Source organism: Propithecus coquereli, unplaced genomic scaffold, assembly GCF_000956105.1.
Source record: "Propithecus coquereli isolate 6110/MARCELLA unplaced genomic scaffold, Pcoq_1.0 Scaffold261, whole genome shotgun sequence".
NCBI classification, from domain to species: Eukaryota; Metazoa; Chordata; class Mammalia; order Primates; family Indriidae; genus Propithecus; species Propithecus coquereli.
In genome coordinates, this window is record NW_012148186.1 from 2,750,607 (window position 1) to 2,773,535 (window position 22,929).

The 22,929-nt window shown below is 46.6% G+C and overlaps 2 protein-coding genes across 4 annotated transcripts; one reads left to right on the forward strand and one right to left on the reverse strand.

The window, feature by feature from the left end:
• Positions 1-10,317: 10,317 nt before the first annotated feature.
• On the forward strand, positions 10,318-13,369 carry SDR39U1 (short chain dehydrogenase/reductase family 39U, member 1). The gene is made up of 6 exons (XM_012647315.1): positions 10,318-10,359; positions 10,659-10,765; positions 10,844-10,926; positions 11,293-11,414; positions 12,199-12,342; positions 12,621-13,369. Exons 1-6 carry the CDS (start codon positions 10,344-10,346, stop codon positions 13,031-13,033), a joined length of 885 nt encoding a protein of 294 aa, XP_012502769.1. The 5' UTR covers positions 10,318-10,343; the 3' UTR covers positions 13,034-13,369.
• A 1,561-nt stretch (positions 13,370-14,930) lies between these two features.
• On the reverse strand, positions 14,931-22,889 carry KHNYN (KH and NYN domain containing). 3 transcript variants are annotated; one of them, XM_012647312.1, is made up of 8 exons: positions 22,836-22,889; positions 21,832-22,049; positions 20,194-21,305; positions 19,911-20,041; positions 19,730-19,826; positions 16,984-17,091; positions 16,676-16,777; positions 14,931-16,169 (listed from the first exon to the last, which is right to left on the reverse strand). In XM_012647312.1, exons 2-8 carry the CDS (start codon positions 22,030-22,032, stop codon positions 15,920-15,922), a joined length of 2,001 nt encoding a protein of 666 aa, XP_012502766.1. In that variant the 5' UTR covers positions 22,033-22,049; positions 22,836-22,889; the 3' UTR covers positions 14,931-15,919. The 3 variants fall into 3 exon arrangements, with proteins under 3 accessions (XP_012502766.1, XP_012502767.1, XP_012502768.1); XM_012647313.1 differs by having other exon boundaries at positions 22,697-22,880; XM_012647314.1 differs by lacking the exon at positions 22,836-22,889 and adding an exon at positions 22,436-22,482.
• Positions 22,890-22,929: the final 40 nt, after the last annotated feature.

A 22,929-nucleotide genomic window follows, 5' to 3' on the forward strand; every position in this document is an offset into this window, starting at 1 on the left:
AGTGTAAGGCAGGTACTCCTAGCAACCCACCTGGAGAGTTCAGCCCTTCTCTTCCCAAAATTTTAGGTCTTGCTTAATTAAAGATCCCATTTCCCAAGCACAGAATAGGGGATTCGATTCCACCAGGGCCAGGGGTACAGTAAGGGTTCTACTAAATCTAAAGTATGGCTGCCGGCTCTCATGTCAAGCTTCTCTTCACAGTAGATCTTAGGCAACAGAGATGTTACCATATGACCCTGATTATCATGAAGAGATAGAGTCGTTACTAGATATCAATGTAATCATGGCCAGGGAAGAGTATGAGGCACCTGCTTCTATGCCCAGTGATAACTGTAACATGCAATTGCAGCGACCCTACCCTAACAAAGGCACGGTAACCTCAGAGATAAAGGTCTGGGTTACCCCTTTGGCTAAACAACCTAAACCAACACAAGTGCTTGCCAAGGAGTTGGGGCGGGAGTGTAGAAAAGGTGCTAAAGGAGGAAGATAATGACTGCTAGTAACGACCTCAGGACCAACTGCAACAGTATGGACTATAGCTTGTCCAAAAAAATAAAGGTATTTTTTTTAGATGTGATTAGTGTTTTTAATGATTATTTTATTTTTTTAATTTTTTAATATTTTTACTGGCACATAATTGTACATATTTATGGGATACATAGTGATGTTTTGACACATATAATGTATAGTGATCAGATCAGGGTAATTAGCATATCCATCATCTCAAACATTTATGGCTTTTTTGTATTGGGAGCATTCAATATCCTCTTTCTAGCTATTCGAAACTATATAATATATTATTGTTAACTATAGTCATCCTACAGTGGTATAGAACCCTGGAACTTACTTCTCCTATCTAGCTGTAATTTTGTATCCTTTAACAAATCTCTCCCTAATCACTGCTTCCCAGCCTATAGTATCCTCTGTTCTACTTTTTACTTTTATAAAATAAATTTTTTTTAGCTTTCACATATGAATGAGAACATGTGTTATTTAACTTTCTTTCCCTGCACTTAACATAATGTCCTCCAGTTCCATCCATGTTGTTGCAAATGAAAGGAATTCATTTTTTTTTATGGCTGAGTGGTATTCCATTTTATATATATATATATATATATATATATATATATATAATCTTGGCTATGGTGAATAGTGCTGCAATAAACATGGGGGTGCAAATGTCTCTTCAATATACTAATTTCCTTTCCTTTACTTAAATGCCCAATAGCGAGTGAGATTGCTGGATCATATGGTAGTTCTATTTTTATTTTTTTGAGAAACCTCCATCATGTTCTCCATAGTGGCTGTACTAGTTTGCATTCCCACCAACAGCGTGCAAGAGTTTCCTTTCTCTGTATCTTCACCAGCATTTGGGTTTTGTTCGTTTATTTGTTTGTTTTTGTCTTTTTGATAATAGCCATTCTAACTGGGGTGAGATGATACCTCATTGTGGTTATGCCTGGTGATTAGTGATGTTGAGTATTTTTTCATATACCTCTTGGCCATTTGTATGTCTTCTTTTGAGAAATATCTGTTCAGATCATTTTCTCATTTTTTAATCAGACTGGTTTTTTCCGTTGAGATATTTGAGTTCCTTTTATATTCTGGATATTAATCCCCTGACAGATAAATATTAATATTTCACAAATATTTTCTCCCATTCTATAGGTTGTTTTTTCACTCTGTTGATTGTTTCGTTTGCTATGCAGAAGCTTTTTGGCTTGATATAATCCCATTTGTTTATTTTTACTTTTGTTGCCTGTGCTTTTGAGGTCTTGGCCATAAAATCTTTTCCTAGACCAATGTCCTGAAATGTATCCTCCATATTTTTTCTAGGAGTTCTATAGCTTTGGGTCTTACATTTAGCTCTGTGATTCATTTTGAGTTGATTTTTTTTTATAGGGTAAGAGATAGGGGTCTAGTTTCATTCTTCTGTATATGGATACTCAGTTTTCCTAGCACCATTTATTGAAGAGACTGTCCTTTCCCCAGTGAGTGCTCTTGGAGCCTTTGTCAAAAACCAGTTGACTATAGGTATGTGGATTAATTTCTGAATCTCTATTCCATTCCTTTGGTCTATGTTTCTGTTTTTATGCTAGTACCATGTCATTTTGGCTACTACAGCTTTGTAGTACATTTTGAAGTCTAGTAGTGTGATGCCTCCAGCTTTGTTCTTTTTGTTCAAGATTGCTTTGGCTAATTGGGGTCTTTTTTGTTCAATACAAATTTTAGGATTTTTTCTTATTTCAGCAAAGAATGTCATTGGTATTTTCACAGGGATTGCATTGAATCTGTGTGATTAACATTTAAATCAGCAGACTTTAAGTAAAGCAGATTACCCTCCATAATGTGGGCAGGCCTTATCCAATCAGTTGAAGACCTCAAAAGCAAAGACTGAGGTTTCCCAAGGTAGAAAGGATTATCCTCAAGAATGCAACATAGAAACCCTGCCTGAGTTTCTAGCCTGCTGCCCTGAGAAGTTCAGACTCAAGACTGCAACATCGCTTGAGCCCAGGAGTCTGAGGTTGCAGTGCACCATGATGACACCTTTGCACTCTACGCAGGGCTACATGGTGAGACTCTTGTCTCAAAAAAAAAAATACTGCCACATCAATTCTTACCTGAATTTCCAGACTACCGGCTTGCCCTACAGATTTCAGACTTACTGGCTTCCACAGTGGTGTGAGCCAATTCCTTAAAACAAATCAGTGTGTGTGTGTGTGTGTGTGTGTGTGTGTGCGCGTGCGTCTCCCCACCTTCACTCTCCCTCCCCACCATCCTCATATAATTTCTATGCTATTGGTTCTGTTTCTCTGGAAAGCCCTGACTAATGCATGTCCCTTTATGAGACTTTTTTATTATAAATTGAAATGGCCACCACCTTGAAGAATCAGTGACAAGATTAAATGGACTTAACGTGGGGCATTGTATCAGATCATTTCCAAAGGTGGAGGGTAGCTGATACACTTGGTGTCCTGCCAATATACCATCACCGCTCACCAAAGTGAGCCTCTAGAGACGCTTCTTATTCCAGTCATCCCAACTCTGTCCCTAAAAGCTTCCTCTGACTGCAGGAGTATGCTCAGCCAGCGCACAGGGCAGACCAGAAATGTTAGGGAGTTAATGACCTTGAAGTGGCCTCAACTCATAATGGCTGAGAATTGGTGGATAAATAAACCAATTTCATCATCTTTCTGGTGAGACAATGCTGAGGCATGTCCTACACCATCCCCCAAAAGTCGCAGGTGAGATAAAGCCCCAGTGGCCCACAGAGGTAATTTGCTCATCAACACACCCTGTATTTTCTTTCCTTCTTTCCTTCTCTGTTTCATTTCTTCACTCCCCCATTAATGTTTCCAGGAGTCGCATCGAGTGCAAATAAACTATTGCACTCGAATCTTTGTATTAGGGTCTCTAGGGAAACCCAACCTAAGATACTCCCAGACATCAAGATTATTTAAAACTACAGTAATTAGTACAGTGCGGTGTTGATGCAAAGTAATTAGTACAGTGTGGTGTTGATGCAAAGGCAATCAACTAGAGCAATGGAACAGAAGAGAGTTCAGAAACAGACACATTTATACATAGACACTTGTTTTATGGCAGAGGAAAAACTGCAGAGAAGTGGCAAGGGACAGTCATTTGAATAAATATTGCTGGGTCAAGTGACTATCCATGAGGAAAAATGAAATTTGACCCCTATCTCACAGGTACATGAAAATTAATTCCAAGTGATTCAAATGTGAAAGGTAAAACAATAAAACTCTCAGATGATGTAATAGGAAAATATCTTCATTACCTTGTAATTTAGAAAGACTTCCTCAAGGTGCACAAAAAGAACTAATGTTAAAGCAAGTTTCTCAACCTCATGCTATTGACATTTTGAGCTGGATAAATTTTTGTTCTGGGGAGCTGTCCTGTGCATTGTAGGATGTTTAACAGCATCCCTGTCCTCTATCCACTAGATGCCAGTAGGTTCCCCACCACCACCCCCAAGTTATGACAACCAAAAATGTCTCCAAGGCGTTGTCAAATGTCCCCTAGGGGTATGGTTACCAGAATTAGGGGGAAAAAATAAAAAGAATGGCCAGTTAAGTTTGAATCTCAGATAAACAATAACAAGAATAACATACATATATTTGGGATATATATATAGATATATATATTTGGGACATATATATATATATAAACATATCTGGGATATATATATATATATATATATCTCCCAAATATTACCTGAGAAATATTGAAAATTTTTTTCATTGTTTATCTGGGTGTCCTGTATTCATATTTATATGGTTGTCCTGTATTTTATTTGATAACCTACCTGGAAGGACAGAATAACCCCCTCATTGAGAAACATTGCCTTAAAGGAAAAATAATTTGATGGGTTGGACTTTAAGAAGGACTTCTATTCATCAAAAGACACCTTTAAGAGAATGAAAAAGCAAGCCACAGAATGGGAGAAGATCTTTGCATCATATATACCAACAAAGCACTCACATGCAGAACGTATAAATTATGCCTATCAGTCAATAATTTAAAAAATCAGACATCCAATAGAAACACAAACAAGAGACTTGAACAGGAAATTAACAAAATAAGATAAGCAAATGGCCAACAAACATATGACAGGCATCCAACCTTGTAAGGAATCAGGAAAATACAAATTAAAAACACAAAGCAATAGCACTAAGCACTCACTAGAATGGTAAAAATCAGAAAAATTGTTGTTAAATATTGCCAAAGAGAGCAACAGGAACGCTCATGCACCACTAGAGGGAGTGCCAATTGACTCCACCACTTTGATAGTATCAGATGAGAAACTGAAAATGCACATATCCAATGACATCAATTCCATACTTAGGAATACACCCAAAATAAATCTCTGCATCATAAAGCATGAACAAGAATGTTCATACAAACATGATGTGTAGGCCGGGCGCAGTGGCTCACGCCTGTAATCCTAGCTCTCTGGGAGGCCAAGGCAGGCGGATCCTTTGAGCTCAGGAGTTCGAAACCAGCCTGAGCAAGAGCGAGACCCCGTCTCTACTAAAAATAGAAAGAAATTAATTGGACAACTAAAAATATATAGAAAAAATTAGCCGGGCATGGTGGCGCATGCCTGTAGTCCCAGCTACTCGGGAGGCTGAGGCAGAAGGATCACTTGAGCCCAGGAGTGTGAGGTTGCTGCGAGCTAGGCTGATGCCACGGCACTCACTCTAGCCCGGGCGAAAGAGTGAGACTCTGTCTCAAAAAAAAAAACATGATGTGTAGAAACAACCCAAAAGTCTTTCAACAGGATGATGAATAAATACTGTGGTATAATCATACAACAGGATGCTACTCAACAATAAAAATTAACTTATTACAATTATATGAATGAATATCACAAACACAATGTAAAGGGAAGAAAAAGCCAGACTAAAAAGAAGACTTATTGTGTCTGTCTACTTATATAAAGTTTAGAAACAGACAAAACTATTGTATGGTGTTAAAAGTCAAGATGGCAGTTACATTTGGTGAAGATGGAGATGATAAGAATTGGGGAGAGGTACATGGTTGGGCAAGGGGCTTCTGAAGTGCTGGTGATGTCCCATTTCCTGATTGGGTCGTGGTTACAGGGCTGTGCTCACTTTGTGACAACTCACTGAGTTATATTAGTGTGACGCTGCAATTAAAAGTTTGGTTTGTTGGGGGTTTTTTTACTTGTTTTTCAGTCCCTCTAAGTATTTTTGTTTACCTAATTTCTAGTGAACACTTAACTCTTGATTTTCAGTGACTTCTCTTTTTGTCCTCAACCAATTTTACCATATTTTTAAAAGGTGTATTTTTTTAACCTGTAGCAGCCTCTTTGATTATGCTGGTTAATCACCAAGGAAAACTTTTTAAGTGCCTGGAAACATTGATCCAGAGATTATTATTTCTTGAATTTCCACTATCTCTGTAATTTACAGGGTTCTTATGGGTTGTTGCCTTTTAATATTCTACCTTTCAATTTTTCATTAACTAATTTTCCTGTTTTACCTTAGTTATCTCCCTCCTCCTACAAGAATGTTGAATTTAATTGGGCGTAAACACTATTACTGAAGGAATTACAGCTAACACCTGGCCTGGTTTATGTTCCAAGTCTATTTCCACATCCCTGAATCTTAAAAACATCACCCTTAATTTTCATCATAATAAGGCATTTTCCACCATTTGTTTCCTCAAGTAGTACTGTTTGGATTAAATTAAAAGCTTCTCTAATCTCATTTTTTACTCAGTCTTTTGGGACAGGTCAGGTGATCTACAACAGAGTGCTCCACCTTTTTATACTCACCTTTCACTGTTTCATCCGTTCAGTCTTAAATAATATAAGTATACCTTGCTTCTCACCATCTCACTCACTCCCTCACTGGTTCCCCAAAAAGGATGCCAAATATGTTCTAGCAAACCAATGAACAGGTAAGTTTTATTCATCTGGCAACGATTTGCCTTCTGATGCAACTTCCAAGAGTATATCATGTCATTAAATCAGCAAAGTTTTATTATATGTAAATGTGATTTTCAGACTTACATGAGAATGTGGTTTCCTCCCACAAACATTTTATAAATTTTTATTTTAAGATTATTTATTTCTTCCTCACATACAGGACCACTTCACTCTTATCTGCTCACCCATACCCTTCTTTTACTCTAGAATTATGTTCCATCCATCATCTTCCCATTAAATGATCAGATACGCTGCTAAGGATTTCAAATCTCCTGTTTAGCAATCCATGACCCAGCAATGAAATAAGAGGACCATTTTTCTCACTTGCCTTGGCAAGGCTTTTCCTGCCTGTATCAAATTGCTGTACTGTTGACTGATCTCTTGAAAATTGATCCTGAGTGCCCAGTTAACTGTTGCTGCACTATAAACTGCTCCAAAATTTAGTAGCATGAAACAACCACAGTATTAATATTACTCTCATGAATCCTAAGGTTCAGGAATTCACACAGAGCACAGGAGAGACTCCTGGTCTCTGCTCCATGAAGCCTGGTGCCCTACTTGGGAAGACTCGAAGGCTGGGTGTGACTCACCAAGGGCTGGTGTCATTTAGAGGCATCTTCATTCACACATCTGGCAGTTGTTGACCACCATTGGTTAGGATCTCAGCTGGGCTGACACAGGAGCACCCATATGTGGCCTCTCCATGTAGTCTTTCTGCATGGGCTAGCTGGACTCTCTCGTAGCACAGTGGGTGGGTTCTAAGAGTGAGCATTCCAAGAAAATAATGTCAGAGTGTGTGGCATTTTCACGACCTAGACTCAGAAGTTATATTGCTGGGGGCAGTCAAAAACACCCATCTGGGCTCAAGGGAAGGTACATGCACACCACCTCTTGATGGGAAGTGAAAGTTTCCAGAACAGAATGTGAAACTGAGAGTGTTGCAGCCATTTTTGGAAAATACAATCTGCCACACAAAGCTTCCACCAATCCTGTCTTTATGGTCTACAGCCTCTAGTTTCTCCCGGATTTCCAGAATTCTGCCCCTTCTTATATTTCTAACACCCCAGCTAGTAATTTCATCTGATGATGATGATGATGATGATAATGATTGAAATTTATCACATCTATATGCTATGAACTGGTCTAAGAGATTTAAATATATTAACTTATTGATCTCCATAGCAACCCTACGAGGCAGGTACTACTGTTATGCTCATTTTACAACAAGGAAACTAAGGTACAGAGAGGTTAAGAAACGTGGCCAAAGTCATACACTGTTAAAGAGAAGATCTGGAATTTGAACTCAGAGAATCTCCTTCCAAGGCCTGTACTCATAGCAACTACTCTTCCATTTAGTCAATAAATACTAATTGAGCATCTGACAAATGAAGGCACTCTTCAAAATTCAGGGGTAAGGAGTGAACACAGTAGATAAAATCCCTGCTCTTTTGGAGTTTGCACTCTAGTGAGAGGAGACAAATGACAAACAAGTAAGTGAGTATTAATAAATACACATCAGATTATAATAAGTGGTATGGAAAGTAAGGCAGGATAAAGATGATAGCAAGTCCCAGAGGTGAGGAAGAAGACTTATTTTAAATATGCTGGTCAAGTAATGTCTAATAAAACATGTTATTAGAGGCCTGAAGGAAGCGAGATATGGGAGAGCCATGTGGATATTTGGAGGCAGAGCACTTCCAAGCAGGGAACAGCAAAAGGTCCTGAGGCAGAAGCAGGTCCGGCATGCTCAATTGAGAAGCCCAAGTGGCTTGAGCAGGACAGGCAAGAGGCAAGGTCATGGAGACAGGTGAGGACCAGACCACCAAGGGTCTTGAAGGTCACTGTAAGGTCTTTGGATTTTACTCTGAAACCAGAATCCACTGGAGGACTTTGAGCAGAAGGGCAATGTGATCTGCTTTAAACTTTTATAAGGATCACTCTGTCCGCAGTATGGAGAACAAACTGTAAGGGAGCAAGAGCTGGGGCAGGCAAATCAGTCCAGAGACCCTTAGGATGGTCCAGGAAAAGGATGGCATTAGCTTGAGCCAGGTGGCAACTGTGGTGGAAGTGGTGAGGTGTCTAATTGTTAGAGCAACATAAGGAAGGCTTTATTCAGGAGCATCACAATAGCTATAGGGACCACTGCAACAGAGTCTTGCAGGGGAAGGGATTGGGCAAACTCCAAATACAGCAGGGGCAAGTGGGAATTTATAGCCAAGGAGCAGGGTTGGGAGTCAGTGTATGAAAAATTACTAAGAAGAAACATCAGGGGTAAGGAGGATTTGGACTAAACCAACCTAACGGGATTCTTGCTTAAGATAGGCCAGAGTGATCAGACATCACCTGGGGGATGGTGGAATACGAGGTACCAGATCAGATACAGAAGGTGATCAGATATCAAGGGTGGGGGCTTCTTGCTAAACTGACTTAGCAAGGCTCTTTGTTAAAACTGGATTTTATGAGGAAGTGTATGGATGGGCCTAGGAGAAGGTTCGTAAGCCTGACTAAAATTTGGCCAAGAAAACAATCTCTGTCATAGCCTCAATCCCAGGCACACTTTGTTTTTTGGTCTCTAGAGATTTCCTTTATTTTTCTAGCTAACTTGGCAATACATTTAAATGGAGGTGTGTTAAATTTTATCCAACATATCCAGGAACTTTATACTGGGAGTTTTTTAATATACATGCCATTATAGTGTTCCTCCCAAATGTTTTTCAAATATCACTCAGCTTGCAATGTGTGGAATAGTTTGGAGAGGAGAAACGTGAAAAAGCAAGATCTATTAAGAGACTATTGCAGAAATTTAGACAAAAAAGAATAACGTCTATGAGAGTTGTAGCAGAGATAAGAGAGAAATAGATGGATCTAGGAGACATTCAGTAAGTAAAGTCAGCAGGGTTTCAGACATCTGATTTCTTAGAGGAGAAATCTGAGTTGCACAGAAGATTTGGGAAGTCTTCTATAAAAAACTGGTAACTGAATTCACGGCATAGAAGCTTGGGAGAAAGTATAGAGTAGAAAGAGAAGGTCCTAGGACCCAGCTCTAAGGAATACTAACATGTTAAGAACTTAGAGGAGGGGGAGCAAGCATCAGAGACTGAAAAGAGGTAGGAGAAAGACCCAGAAGGTAATATGGCTTTCACTGAGGCCAAGAGACCAAGCGTTTCCAAAGGGAGGAAGGAGTCAGCAAGTGCCCAGTGATACTGAGAGGTCAAGAAAAATGACTGAAAACCAAGTATTAGATTTGGTGACACATCGGAAATCTGTGTTCTTGGAGAGAGAGGAAATGAATGATAAAGGCAAAAAACAGACGAAAATGAATTGGAAACTAGGAAATGGAAACCACACTTTCGAAGAGTTTGGCTATAAAGGCGAAGAGAAAGAGAGAATATTAGCTGGAGGAAAAGAGGGGTGGAGAAAGGTAATTTTAAGATGAGGGGAAGTCTGGAATGTTTAAATGCTAAGAAGGATCTAGCGGGAACAGGGAGAAGAGAAAACAAGCCGAGTAGGAAGAATCCATAATGCCAGTAGACGGATTCTCTTGGATTACTGACCCACCAAACTAAATGAACAGAATTCTGCGGTTTTGATAGCTTCGGGTTTTAGGTAAAGGGTTTTGCTGGTTTAGTTTGGTTTTCTACACTAACACCCTTCGGTCTAATCCCAGTTTCCCCCGTCTTGCTTCCCAAAGAATATAATCTATCTTTACAAATCCTTCCAGGTCTCGGAGAAGAGCCACACCCAGTCGCACTCCTGTCCGCCCCCAATTGGAGGCGCTTCCCGGAATACGCATGCGCAGAGACGTCGAGCCGCGCCAGAGGTGGGATGAGCTTCACAGCTAGCGCAGGCGCGTTAGGTCCCGGCCGCTATGCGGGTGCTTGTGGGTGAGGGAGGGCAGAGAGGGCGTATGGGGGCGGGTTTAGCCAGAGATTGAGGACTGGGAGGCCGTTGCGGGGAGGGCTATGTATCCTGCTCAGGCTGCCTCGCCTTGGCCTCCTAGCCCGAGAAGCCGAACCTCCCTAACTCCTGTGACCTCTGTCACCTCTGCATCGCCGGGAGGGAGAGAGGAGGAGGGCGGAAGTCTGGCGTCAGATGGGATGGCACCAGAGCCGGGGGCCACAAGCGGGGACTGAGGGCGCTTCCCGCCCCCCGGGAATATAAACAATTTGTTTATTCCGATCAGGTGGCGGGACAGGCTTCATTGGGACAGCCCTAACCCAGCTGCTGAAAGCCAGGGGCCACGAAGTGACACTGGTCTCCCGACAGCCTGGGCCGGGCCGGATCACGTGGGTATGTCTGTCCTCTGGAAGCTGGGTGGGAAGGCGGCGCAGGGCGGGGCCAGGGGCACTGTGTGCTTTTGTCTGACAGGATGAGCTCGCTACGTCCGGGCTGCCCAGCTGCGATGCCGCCGTCAACCTGGCCGGAGAGAACATCCTCAACCCTCTCCGAAGGTCAGCCCGGGCCCTAAAGCTGACAGCCTCCAGAGCAGAGGGAGGGAGAGGGTCCAACTCTGAGGAGACCCTGTGAGCTGTGGCTAATGGAGCTGCTGGATTGAAAACTAAGCTGATATCCCAGACTGCTCATTCCACCCATTTGCCCCTCTACCTAGTCAGCCAGTTGGCTTAAGTCCTCATGTATAACTTAGGATGCCCAAGAAAGCTATGCCTTTTCCCTCTACAGGAGACATGGATTTTTTCTCAAGACACAATTCGGGGTTTTACTAGAAATGGGTATGGAACAGTTCCCAGGGAGAGAGGGAGGGATAGGTGCATGGATGTATTTAGTGGCTTTTTATTTCTTCTGTGTTTCTCCTGCAGGTGGAACGAAGCCTTCCAAAAAGAGATTCTTAGCAGCCGCCTGGAGACCACCCAAATGCTAGCTAAAGCTATCACAGAGGCCCCACAACCCCCCCAGGCCTGGATCTTAGTCACAGGTGTAGGTATGCCCTCAAATCCGCAACCCGTTACATTAGCCAGGGGAAGGGTAGAGGGTGCAGAGTGAGAGGGTAGCTCAGGCCCTTACCCCAGAGCTCTGGTCTTTTCCAGGCACAATAACTTCCTAGGCCCTTGATCCACGCATGTTTCTCCTACCCTTTGGATACTTTGAGAAATGGAGACCCCGAGAGAAAGAGGGAGGAGTGGCACTGCTCCTAGTGCCAGGGAAAAGTCCACCTACTCCCAAGTCCCTTGCTTCTCCCACAGTTCTCCCCCACAGTTCTTAGTACAGAGTTCCTGATTGTTCTATATCACCCTTGGGACCAAATAATTGCAAACAATTATAATGGCATGACAACCACTATTTGAAGTGCTTTATACGTATTACATCATTTAATCCTCACAACAACCCTATGAGGTAGGTACTATCATTCCCATTTTAAAAATGTGAAAATTCCATACAAAGAGGTTATGTAATTTGTCTAAAGTCACAGAGTTAATAAATGGTGGAGCTGAGATTAAAATTCAGGCAGCCTGGCACCCAAGTTTCTGTTCTTAACCACTATACTCTAGCAGCCTTTAAGTTTAGCCCTGCAACCAAAGATAAAAGTTCCTCCATGGCAGAACAGACCAGGTCATGGAGAAGCTCAAGGGGAAAATATCCATGGCTCTGTCCTCACTTGGGGAGATGCCAAGGGCCAAAGAGGGTGAGGCCAAGGGGAGCCTCCAGTGCAAAGAGCCAGGCGGGAGCAAGGACTGGTGAGCAAACGAGTGCTGTTCCACCAGCAGCTTACTACCAGCCCAGCCTGACAGCAGAATATGATGAGGACAGCCCAGGAGGGGATTTTGACTTTTTCTCCAACCTCGTGACCAAATGGGAAGCTGCAGCCAGGCTTCCTGGAGATTCTACACGGCAGGTGGTGGTGCGCTCTGGTGAGAACCAGGGACCTGGGTACCAGATGGGGTTGGAACTTCCTCTGGGTTGGGGGAGTAGTGGGATCAGGGGAGCTCAGCTTACAGAGAGTAGGAGGATGCCACCACTTCTGGCTAACCTGCAGACAGGAGGATGGGAAGTCCCAAAGAAAGCCACATCCTTCCACTCAGCTGAGTGAGTGGGCATGAGGAGAGGGGAGGCTGAGAAAGTGGGAGGAGCAGTATGGCTGCTTCGAGGCTCAGGGGCCTCCCTGTACCATCTCTCTTGCCTGCTCTAGGGGCTGTGCTGGGCCGTGGGGGTGGTGCCATCAGACTCATGCTGCTGCCCTTCCGCCTGGGCCTGGGGGGCCCCATCGGCTCAGGCCAGCAATTCTTCCCCTGGATTCACATCAGGGACCTGGTGGGAATTCTGACCCATGCCCTTGAAGCAAACCACGTGCAGGGGGTCCTGAATGGAGTGGCTCCAGCCTCCACCACTACCAATGCTGTGTTTGCCCAGGCCTTGGGTGCTGCCCTGGGCCGCCCAGCCTTCCTTCCTCTTCCCAGCATTGCCGTGCAAGCTATCTATGGGCGAGAGCGTGCCATCATGCTGCTGGAGGGCCAGAAGGTGATCCCACGGCGGACGCTGGCTGCAGGCTACCAGTATTCCTTCCCAGAGCTAGGGGCTGCCTTGAAGGAAGTCGTAGCCTAAGTATTCGCGCATGGCCAGGGCCTGAGTTCTGTCTGTCAACAGAGGCTTCCTGGTTAGACACTGCATATAGGCTCAGCTACTCTTCTGCTTGAGATCTGAAGCCATCTGGTTCTTAGGGATTCCCCCTTCCTATTCTGTTGCCTTACCCTATTTAACTGGCAGACTGTCCATAGTCTCAAGGCAGTAATCTCATCAGGTTGGGGCCTTAACCTCTTTGACTCCTTGTGAAAGGATTTCCAAGCTTGGTGTCTGCATATCTGTTGCTGCCCCGCTTCTCCTTTGTGCTGTGTAGAGAACGCTCTGCAGTTCAGGCAATAAAGATGAATTATCTCGCTAGCCTCGGCGCATCTCTTTGACCTAAAGTCTCCTGGAATTTATTTCAAGGAATGTCATCCTAAATGATTCTTTCCCCTACATGGGGTTTTGAAAGTTACAATGGGCAACATCTCTCCTCACCCTCTTCCTTCTTGGTCCCTCTGTTGCCAAAAGAGCTGGTCACAAATTCGGGGCATGAGGTTATAATAAAGGTAGCAATTAAAAGATAAGAGATTCACATTATATGCATGTATCAAAACACATGTACCCTATAAAGACATACAACTATTATGTACCCATAATAATTAAAAATTACGAAGAGACAAGAGAAAATGACCCATTTCTAGTGGGTGCTATAGTTACCCTGCATGCCTGTCACAGGGTGCCATTAGGATGTCAACCGAGGAAGAGGTGAGGCCCAGCTATAGGGCAGCCTTCAGTCTGCGTCACCAAGTGGCAGTGAATTAATAAAGCAGTCACACGGTGGTATGGTAGTCCCAGTTTATCAAGCTGCAGCAGGATAAAGCCAGCATCCCTGTTTATAAGAAACCTAGGACTTGCCTCTCATCTGATTGTAGCCACTTCAGTCAAACCAGAGCCCTTAGCACAAAAGGGCAGAAGATACCTCTGGCCCTCTGCACACCCACCATCATTGCAAGTGAAAAGGGCAAGGAACTAATCAAGAACTATAAACTCACCCCTATCAGGAAAAAAAAGTCATAAGTTTTGATCTCCGCCATAATTTGACCAGAAGTAGTTCTCCCAGTCCCAGTTCAGGCCGTATTAATCTGCTTTCTTCTCAGAGAACTATGACCAGCCTGTCTCCAACACACCTGCCTCCAGCCTAGGTCAATATGGGCTAGTGTAAATCACCAACAGGGGAAAAGGGGAAGACACTAGGATCTGGGGACCCTCCCCATGCAGTATTCAACTCCCTGTGCCACTCAGAGGGAGGCAGAAGTCAGATCCAGAAAAGGATCTTGCCTAGGGACTCACTGCAGGGCCCAAACAGAACAGAACCCAGGGGCACCTGTCCCGCTTCTCTATCTGCTCTTGGACTTGAGGAAGTTGACTGGCTCTGCATTGTTCCTGGGGGAATGACTGGCCTCAGAGGTAAAAGTGACAGAAAAGCATATTTTAGGCTGCACTAAAGGAAGGACTCCTGATTATTACTGTCCACACAGGGAACGTGCTACCTTGGAGGTAGTAAATTCCTTGGCACAGGACTTGAAGCAGACACAGGGCAATGACCTGTAGGAATCAGAGTGGAGAGAGAGCATCCTGATGTGACAGCAGAGTTGGTCTGGGGCTAGTCAGGTGCCTTCCAACTCCGATTCTGTAGTTCTCATTTTCCAGAGAATCGGTGCATCTAGAACCAATTGGCTCAACCTCTATAAGCCCTGCCATCCCCATATACACGTGCACAAAGCAGAAGTGTGCCTCGCTTTATGCAGCATATGTCTTTTGTAGCAAAAATATTAGGGTCAGATCACATTAACATTGTCGATTGCAGAGCATGACTTCGTCAATTTGGTGAATGCTCTCAACACTTCAGTAAGTGCATCTAACCGGGGACTTTCTGACACATTTGTTAGTCTGTAAACAAACACTTGAATGCAACAGAAGAGCTGCCATTTATAGGAACCCTGAGAGTATTCCGGTAAAGCAAATAGTAACCCCTAATTTAACTATTTTCTAAATGTGGATTTTGGAGATTGCCCAAAAAGGATGCAGCCATTATAGGGCATGTTATACTGAGGACACAGTGTTAAAATCAAGGGTATGGGCCCTGGATATAGAGGACCCACATCTCTCTGAAAGTGAGGTTTGGGTTAGGAAGCCTGTACGGCCACAGGCAGCCACCTAAAACTTGGTCCAAGTACCTTCCATCCAAGGAGCTTTCCTCCATGTTCTCATTTCTCCTCCTAACAGGTATTTTTACCGCTGATTTACAGACAGAAGTAAAGGCCAAGCAGCTCAATCAGGGTCACAGGCAAGCACAGCTGAGACCAGAAGCCAAGTCTCCCTCTGCCTTCTTCACCAGCTCACTGCTACCCTACTGCGACCCAGCCCACGGAACACTATAGCCCTGCCAGGGCCTAGCATTCCCTCCATACTCCCAGGAGCCTAGGCAGGCCTGGGAAGCATCCTGTCTTCTGACCATCCAGAGCAACACTAGGGGGAGGAAAGGCTTAGCTTCCTGCCACCTCCCACCCACCCTAGCCTCCACCCCAACTCACTTGGAGGTGGAGCCAATAGCCCCAGTCCCCAGAACTTACGGAAACCTATACTAAGGCAAGGCTGAGAAGTTAAGACTGAGCAGAACCTCTTGAGAGCTGGTTGAGGTCCTGACTCGAGGTGAGATCAGGTCACTTTATGGACCTGTCCCCAAAGTGCCCAGGCAAAAACGTTCTCCATACTCGAATGTTCTTCCTCGGTGCTTCCTTACCCAAAGTACCAACTCAGAGTGAGGCTGGGTCAGAGTCTGAGCAGCAGAGAGACTCTCACAGAAGGGGCTGAGCTGGGGGAGGCTGGAGCTGACGGGACTGCAACCACTCAAGCAGGTGAGGCTCAGAAGTTGAGACTGAGCAGGGCCTCAGACAGCTGGTTAATGTCCCGGCAGTATGGCTCCCGCTGCAGGATGAAGTCCACCTTGTGATCCTGACCCCAAAACACCTCCAGCAGCTGGCGCCGGAGCCGCTCTGTCTCCCGGTTCTTCCGAATGCCACCACTGCCTTTTTCCTCTTCTCTCCCCTGCTGCTGATTACCATGTTCTATGAAGCCCCTGGAAGGACTGTGAGCTTTAGAAGACTCCTGTGTCCTGGGAAGAAACAGAACAAGAAGCGCTGATGAGCATCCTGAGAGAAATGTATCCCTGGCTCTGGGGGAGCAATTCTGAAGTTCCCCAAGCTGACCACTGAGCGGCAGCATCAACCCACTTCTGAAGGGGAGACTGACAGTTCTTTGGAACCAGGAAAGGTGAACCCTGCCACTACTATGATCTAGTTCTAGTCCTAAATTAACCCCTTACTTAATGGTCCAGCAGAGGGTGTGCTGACTACAACTGGCTATCCATATAAGCAACCACCTTCCAAATAACTCCACCAAACACACTGATTAAGGGAAACAGGAAGCAGGTGTTTCCCTCCCAGCCAGAAGGTTCTGTGTCAGTCTTCCCTAGGAAGCTTATAAAGGGCGAGCCCAAGGCAACTCAAATTACTGCAGAATTAAGCTGGCCCAAACTGAGGTCACACTTCTACCCAAGTCTCCAGGCCTGCAGAGAGAGGGCCAGGGCGAGGGGCTGCCTGCAGGAGTCTGGGGCATTACCTGGCTGGTTTCTTCAAGAACTCATCCAGGGTAGGGCCATTTCGCCCCAGCGGATCATCAGGGACCATGAAGAGGTTTCCCACGAAGGTAAAGGGCAGCAGGCTAGACAGAGAAAGAGAATGTGTGGTCACAGGGGGGCCCTTGCCCACCTCCCACACAGCTGAGATCAACACCACCAGAAGCTGCTGGCTACCATCCTCCGAGGTAACTTAAGTTCATTCCAGAGTTCTCACCCGGTGACCAGAGCAGAGCTGGTTTTAGAGAAAGGTCTGAGTCCATGCCCTATTCTCAGGGAAGGGCTCCCTCACCGCTCTCTGATGATTGCCATCCACTTCTCCGACTCCTCTGCCAGGTCCCGGAACTGGTCGTTGGAGACAATGATCCCATCGGTCTCTTCAGCCAGCTTCACCATGAACCTGTCCCAAAACCACAGCAACCATTCTGGGATTCTCCAAGGCCCCAACCCCAAAGTGTTACTGACTCCCATGACCCCCTTCTGGCGATGGAGATCTGCCTCCCCCATTCATCTTGACCCAGGTGACTGACTAGATACAAGTGCCATGGGTTACAGAGAAAATAAAGACGATGCAAGGTGGTCTCCTAACAGCATCTCATCCACTTAGCACAAACCTTCACCCAACAATTTGCCTTGTTAGTAGAAGGCAGTAAGATCTGGCACTGTCTTCCACCCTACGCCACCAGTCCCTCACAAATCCACATGTGCTTCCTCTGAAAAGCCTTCCACTCTGCTCCTTTCCTTTCCAGTCCCACCATTACCACCTCAATAACGCAGATATTGCAACTGAGATAATGCACAGCCTCGCAGCAAGGGGAGGTCCCTGCCTGTAACCATTCACCACCCTCCAGCCTCTCCTGCCCTCCCCCACGAAAGCATGCTCCTCCCCTATATAAAACTCTTCCACACTTGCACTTTATCTGCTGAAGAAAGTCCCCATGCCCAGGCCTGGCAGCTAAGGCCCTCGAGAACCCAGCTCCAAGTCACCCTTCCAGCCTTCTCTCTCCCAGTATTCCCTAATGGACCCTCAACTCCAGCCACAATCACCCTGCTCTCCAGACATGCCCTGTGCTGTCTAACTTCCATGTTTCTCAAACTATTCCCTCCATCTGGAAGGTGCTTCCCAACCTTGCTGATGAACAGAATCACCAGGGAAACTTTGAAAAAATAGATGCCTGGGTGCCACTTCAATAATTCTGATTCCACAGGACAGGGGTAGGACTCACGAGATGGCAGGTCGTGGTTTTTTTGACAGGTTTGGAAACCAAGAGACCCGAGACATCCCACATGCTTCTCAGTCAATAAAAAACTTGCAAATCCCCCCTTTCCCACAAAGCCCTAGCCAGGAGGGGGTTTCCTTCCCTGAGTTCCTATAATGTTTGATTTATAGTTTTTAGCTTCTTTTGGTTATTTGAAGTTAAGAATTAGGTCATTTGCTGAAAAATCAACTCAAAAAAAAGGAAAATTTAAAAAAAAGAAGAACCAGGTTTTGTTCCCAGCATTCCCACCTCCTCCTGCAGGCCATGCACCTACTACTAAGTGGGTAGTTGGTATATGAAAGACAGCGTTGTATAGAGGGGACTGGGAATCAGGATTAGGTATGACAGATGTCTGGTCCTGAGTGTCTGGGAAACAAGTTCAGGGAATGACATATAAATGTGTATGGTATACACATGGTATACAAAAGGTATTTTCTGGTTAAGCATATTTTACTATTATCATGTTATATGGTATGTTGTTGAGCAGCATTCACTCAGGAGCTCTGCACTGTGCACCACTGTGCTTATTCACCGTTACTGGGCAAAATTCCCAATTTGTATTGTATTATCTGCCCACCAGGTCCTACACAGGTCCGTAGACACGTGCCTTTAAAATTCATTAAAACTGACTCAATCTGCAGTTTCAATTCTGTTTCAATGCTAGTGTGGAAAGGAGGCTCTGTATCTTGGTAATCTGTGAAATCTAGACATAAAACAGAATAGCATTGGGAGAAAGTGAACTGCCTTTTTGTAGAACACCATTTACTTGTTAAGCAGTAAATGGTATTTAAAAAGTATAAAATCACTAAGGTTTGGAAACTAACTTTTCAAAACTGAATAATGTCCTAAAGAATAAAGAACTTGTAAATGTTCTCTTTTGTTAATCCTTTTAAAAGAACTAAAGAACTTATAAAATTTTTAAGTTGGTTAATTAGCTTTTAATTAGCCAATCTCCCACACCACGTATGCACGCTGTGGCAGAAGTGTGCCCTGTGTTTTTCATTCAAGCCATCTGGTAGCTTTGAGGTCTGATTTGTCCTTTGCAAAGACAGTTAGTCATTCTTACTCTCTGTCTGCACATCTACAGAATGGAGATAGCGCCCTCTGCTACACTTGACTGGGCCTGTGCAAAGAGAGAATGTCACTGTACTCTCGCCTCACTCAAGGTACATGATCTTTAGATATTCACAAGGGTGAATGAATGGAGGAGGACCCTGAGACAAAGGGGTTAATTCACTAAGAGAGGGTCCACAGTCAAAGTCAATGAGTACTGCAACTTTGGGGCTCAAATTCAGATGTTCCAATTCTAAGTCCAGTGATCTTTCTACTATACTGTTTTATACAGTCCTATTATTCATGGATTGTGTTTCTTCATTTTACTTGCTATTTTAAATGTTTACTCTGGCTTTTCCACAATTTTGGAGGTGTTTCTCTACATGTTTGGAAATTCAGGTTATAAGAAAGCAACTGTCAGCTATTTATGTCACCAGCCTTCCCATCCTTCCATTAAACCAGTATTTTCTAGATAGTAAGGCACTAGATAAAAGAGGTGTCATTTAGTTTGATGAATGGGCGAACACAGTTGTCTACAGTCCGTCTCATCTCACCTGCAGGGCAGGTTTACCTACCCAGTCATAAGGGCACACAGGGGAATGACTGGCCTCTTTCCCACTACCAAGGCTTGGAGACAGGATAAATGGTCAGGAGTTCCTCTCTCTCCCTCAATCTCCTATTAGCTTCCTTGAATATTAAGCCTGGGGCCAGGAGAGAAGCCAGTACCTGTCATCATAGGAGGAGATCCTCTTGCCATCCATGACTCGTGAGGGGGTAAGGGAAAGCAGGCTGAGGGAGTACAGCTTTTGTAGGAAGTGACTCTCTAGAAAAAGAAGAACACAGCGGGGTTCTCCTCAAGGTGGACACAGAGTCTACCCCAGAACACAGAAGACTAAGCCCAACTCACCTCTGACCTTGGCATCTTTACTGAAGCGCCACTGAGGCACAAATACAGTTATGTCACGGTGGCCACGGTCCCAGAAGTACTGCACAGCAATGGCAATGCCCCGGCTGGAGAAGTAGTGCTGGAGGCCATGCCTGCAGTGGGAAGGGGTCAGCACTCTGGGGGCCCAGAGGAGGGGCCTGGCAGCCTGACTACAGCGCTGGCCCCTCAGCACATGTCCCATGGTGGACAAAGATCCCTGTCTCAGCCCCCCTCCCTAGGACCCTAAGCCCCACCAGGTACTCACACCATGGCCACGTTGCTGCCATCAATGACAATATGGCGGAGGTCTGGCTGGCCAGGCACATTGGCGAGACACAGGGTGAAAGGATCCTGTAAGGCCTCCTGGAAACGCTGTGTGCCAGTCACCAAGTTGCCCCCCCGGGTGCCTCGTTTCCATGGAGACCCCCGACCTCTAGCCATGGACTGCTGCTTGTCTCCCCTGTCTCCACAGTGCCATGGCGGTTCGGGTGCAGGTGGAGGGCTAGGCACTCTTGGAGGTGAGGCTTGCCCATTGTGGAGCCGCTGGAGGAGGGAGGCTCCCCGGGGTTGAGCTGCCCTCTGACAGGGGCCATGGGCACCAAAAGGCTCACCCTGGACACAGACCCCTCCTCTTTCCTGAGGCACCCCCTCCTTCCCCAGGGCCTTCCCTTTCAGGGGCCCCACCTCCTTTGCCCCTTTAGGCACTAACTGTGGCCTGAAAGCCACTTCTCTCTTCCAGGCCTCTTCCCCAGGCAGCTCCTTCCACCCTAAATCCATCTCCCTGGGACCACTCTGTTTCCCTTCCTCCTTCTCCACAGCATAACTCTCTCCCCTCACTCCCCTTGACTCTCCCCGCCCCATGGATCCAGTGTCCAGGGACTCCCTGCCTTCACTCAGGGAAGTTCCAGCTTCCTGGCACTGAGCACCCAGCAAGCCTGGGCCCCTCTCCTCCCAAGACGAAAGTGTTTGCAGCCCCTGCCCCCTGGACACCTCCTGCACCAGACTCAACAACTCCTCCTGGACAGCCAGGGGCAGCTGCAGCAGGGCCTCTCTGTGGGCATCCCCCCAGGGCTGCAGCAGGGCAGAGAAGTCTCCCAGCACCCCAGCACACTGAGAGGCTCCCAGGGATGGCCCCGGCTGAAAGTCCCAGCTCAGCCGCTCCACAAGCCCCTCCACCCGGCTCTGAGCCATGACAAAGGCCTCAGCAAGGCCACTGATCATCAGTGAGCCGGGCGCTCCAGGCACCAGGTGGGCTGATGTGCTCCAGGTCAGGCAGTCAAGGAAGAAGCCCTGGGCTCCCAGGAAGATGCAATGCAGCTTGGGCGGGTAGTGGATTTCATCCTGCAGCTCCGGGCTACAAAGACCCTTCAGGTACTCCTGGTGGAGAGATGGTCAGAAAAAGGAAAGTGCTGGAATCCTAAGTGGCCCAGCCATCCGTTCAGGCTCATTGCGCTTCCCTAAGTTCCAGGATGCCTGAAATATCTACATGGATACTGCTCTTATTCCCATTTTATAGATCAGGAAACTGAGACTCTGATTACTAGGCTGGTAGGTGGTGAAGCCATATTGGAACCTCAGCCTGATTCCAAAGGAAGCACTGTAGCCCACCCTCCGGCCCCACAGTGGACTCTTTGGCGAGGCCTTGCTTAATGGGATTCTCTCTGCTCTCCCAAATAGCACAGAGTGATTCGTCCTCAAGTTCTGGCAGAACCTGTGCCATCACTGCAGAAATTAAGCCAAAACTCTAGACAAATACAGAGTTGGGAAGTCCCTCAAAGCTCAGGTGCATTCTGGTTGCCAGTGAGATAACCAAGTGCAGATCCTCCCCAGCCCCCTCCTCCTTCTGGCTCCCTGGGATGGGAGTCCTTGTTCCCTGGAAGGATCAAGGAGAGGAGGAGGTCACCTTGGCTCTGCTGGCATTCTCCTTGGGGCCCTCCAGCTGCAGCCAGATGTGAGGGTTCTGCAGACAGTCCTTCGGAAGGATGCTCATGCCCACGCGGAAGATACGCTCCACATGCAGCTGCTGCTGCCGCACCTTGTCCTCAGCCTCGGCACACACCGCAAAGCGGTCGGGGGACGCGCAGCCAGCCTCCCAGGTAGGCATGGCTACTTCCCCCAGCCCTGTAAGGGGAGAAGGCTGCTCAGAGTCTCACTGTCCCCTCAACCCAAATTCCGGTCTCCTGGCCTACACTCTAGCTGGCCTGCACCAGCGAGCAACAGGTCGAACCCAGTTTCAGTTCCGGTAAACAACCCCAGGAGGTAACATGCATCTGAATCCATCTCGGGGGTAAGGAAGGAATTTGTCAGATTATTCTGACGCAGCCTTCTCTCCAAAGAGGAAGTCATGGGTAAACAAGGCTGTCTATCTAGGATGGGAGTCCGGCCTTTGGAAAAATGACCACAGCACTAAGCAGGAAGGGGGTGGGAGGGGAGTGTTCCAGCTCGGTCTGGAGGCCAGAAGGAATGGAGAGATGACGAAAGAGTCCCTCTCCTGAGGACTTTCCAACCTCCGAGTCCAGGACGGCTTCTTAAAGATGAATTCTCTCCAGGGGCTTGCACTGGGCTGTCCTCTGAGGCCCCTTGTCTGCCATTGCCAAGGGTCTAGCCACTCCCACCCCTCCCCCAGAGTCCGCATCCCCCGTCCCCCTCCGTCCCGTCATGCGCCCCAGACCCGCCCACAGCCGACCGCGGCCGCCGCCCCCGGCCAGGTCCGCTTCCCACCGCGGCCCCCCGCCCCGCCTCCGGGCGCGGGGGAGGGGCGCGCCTACCGCCTGGGCCGCCCGCGCCGGCCTCGGGTCACGCCGGCCCCTCTCGGTGCCAGCCGGGCCCCCGCTTCGCCCGTGCCTCCACCCCTGGGGACAAGGGCAAGGGGGCCCGAATCTGGGCGGGCCTTCCCGGGTTCCTCACCCAACGGGCACCTCTCTTCTCCACATCTCAAAGTGTTTTTTGAGTCACTTCCTGGCCTGGGGCGGAGTCAGCCGGCTCCTCCCGGGGCTGGGCC

What these genes read in the sequence shown, in the direction of transcription:
- SDR39U1 (XM_012647315.1), top strand. An exon ending in GGCCGGGCCGGATCACGTGG is followed by an intron (nt 10,766 to 10,843) that starts GTATGTCTGTCC and finishes TTTGTCTGACAG; the next exon opens with GATGAGCTCGCTACGTCCGG. An exon ending in GCAGGTGGTGGTGCGCTCTG is followed by an intron (nt 12,343 to 12,620) that starts GTGAGAACCAGG and finishes TGCCTGCTCTAG; the next exon opens with GGGCTGTGCTGGGCCGTGGG.
- KHNYN (XM_012647312.1), bottom strand. Translation starts at nt 22,032, where the DNA reads ATGCCTACCTGGGAGGCTGGCTGCGCGTCCCCCGACCGCTTTGCGGTG. An exon ending in ATGGCAATCATCAGAGAGCG is followed by an intron (nt 16,778 to 16,983) that starts GTGAGGGAGCCC and finishes TTCTCTGTCTAG; the next exon opens with CCTGCTGCCCTTTACCTTCG. An exon ending in TTCTTGAAGAAACCAGCCAG is followed by an intron (nt 16,170 to 16,675) that starts GTAATGCCCCAG and finishes GTTTCTTCCCAG; the next exon opens with GACACAGGAGTCTTCTAAAG.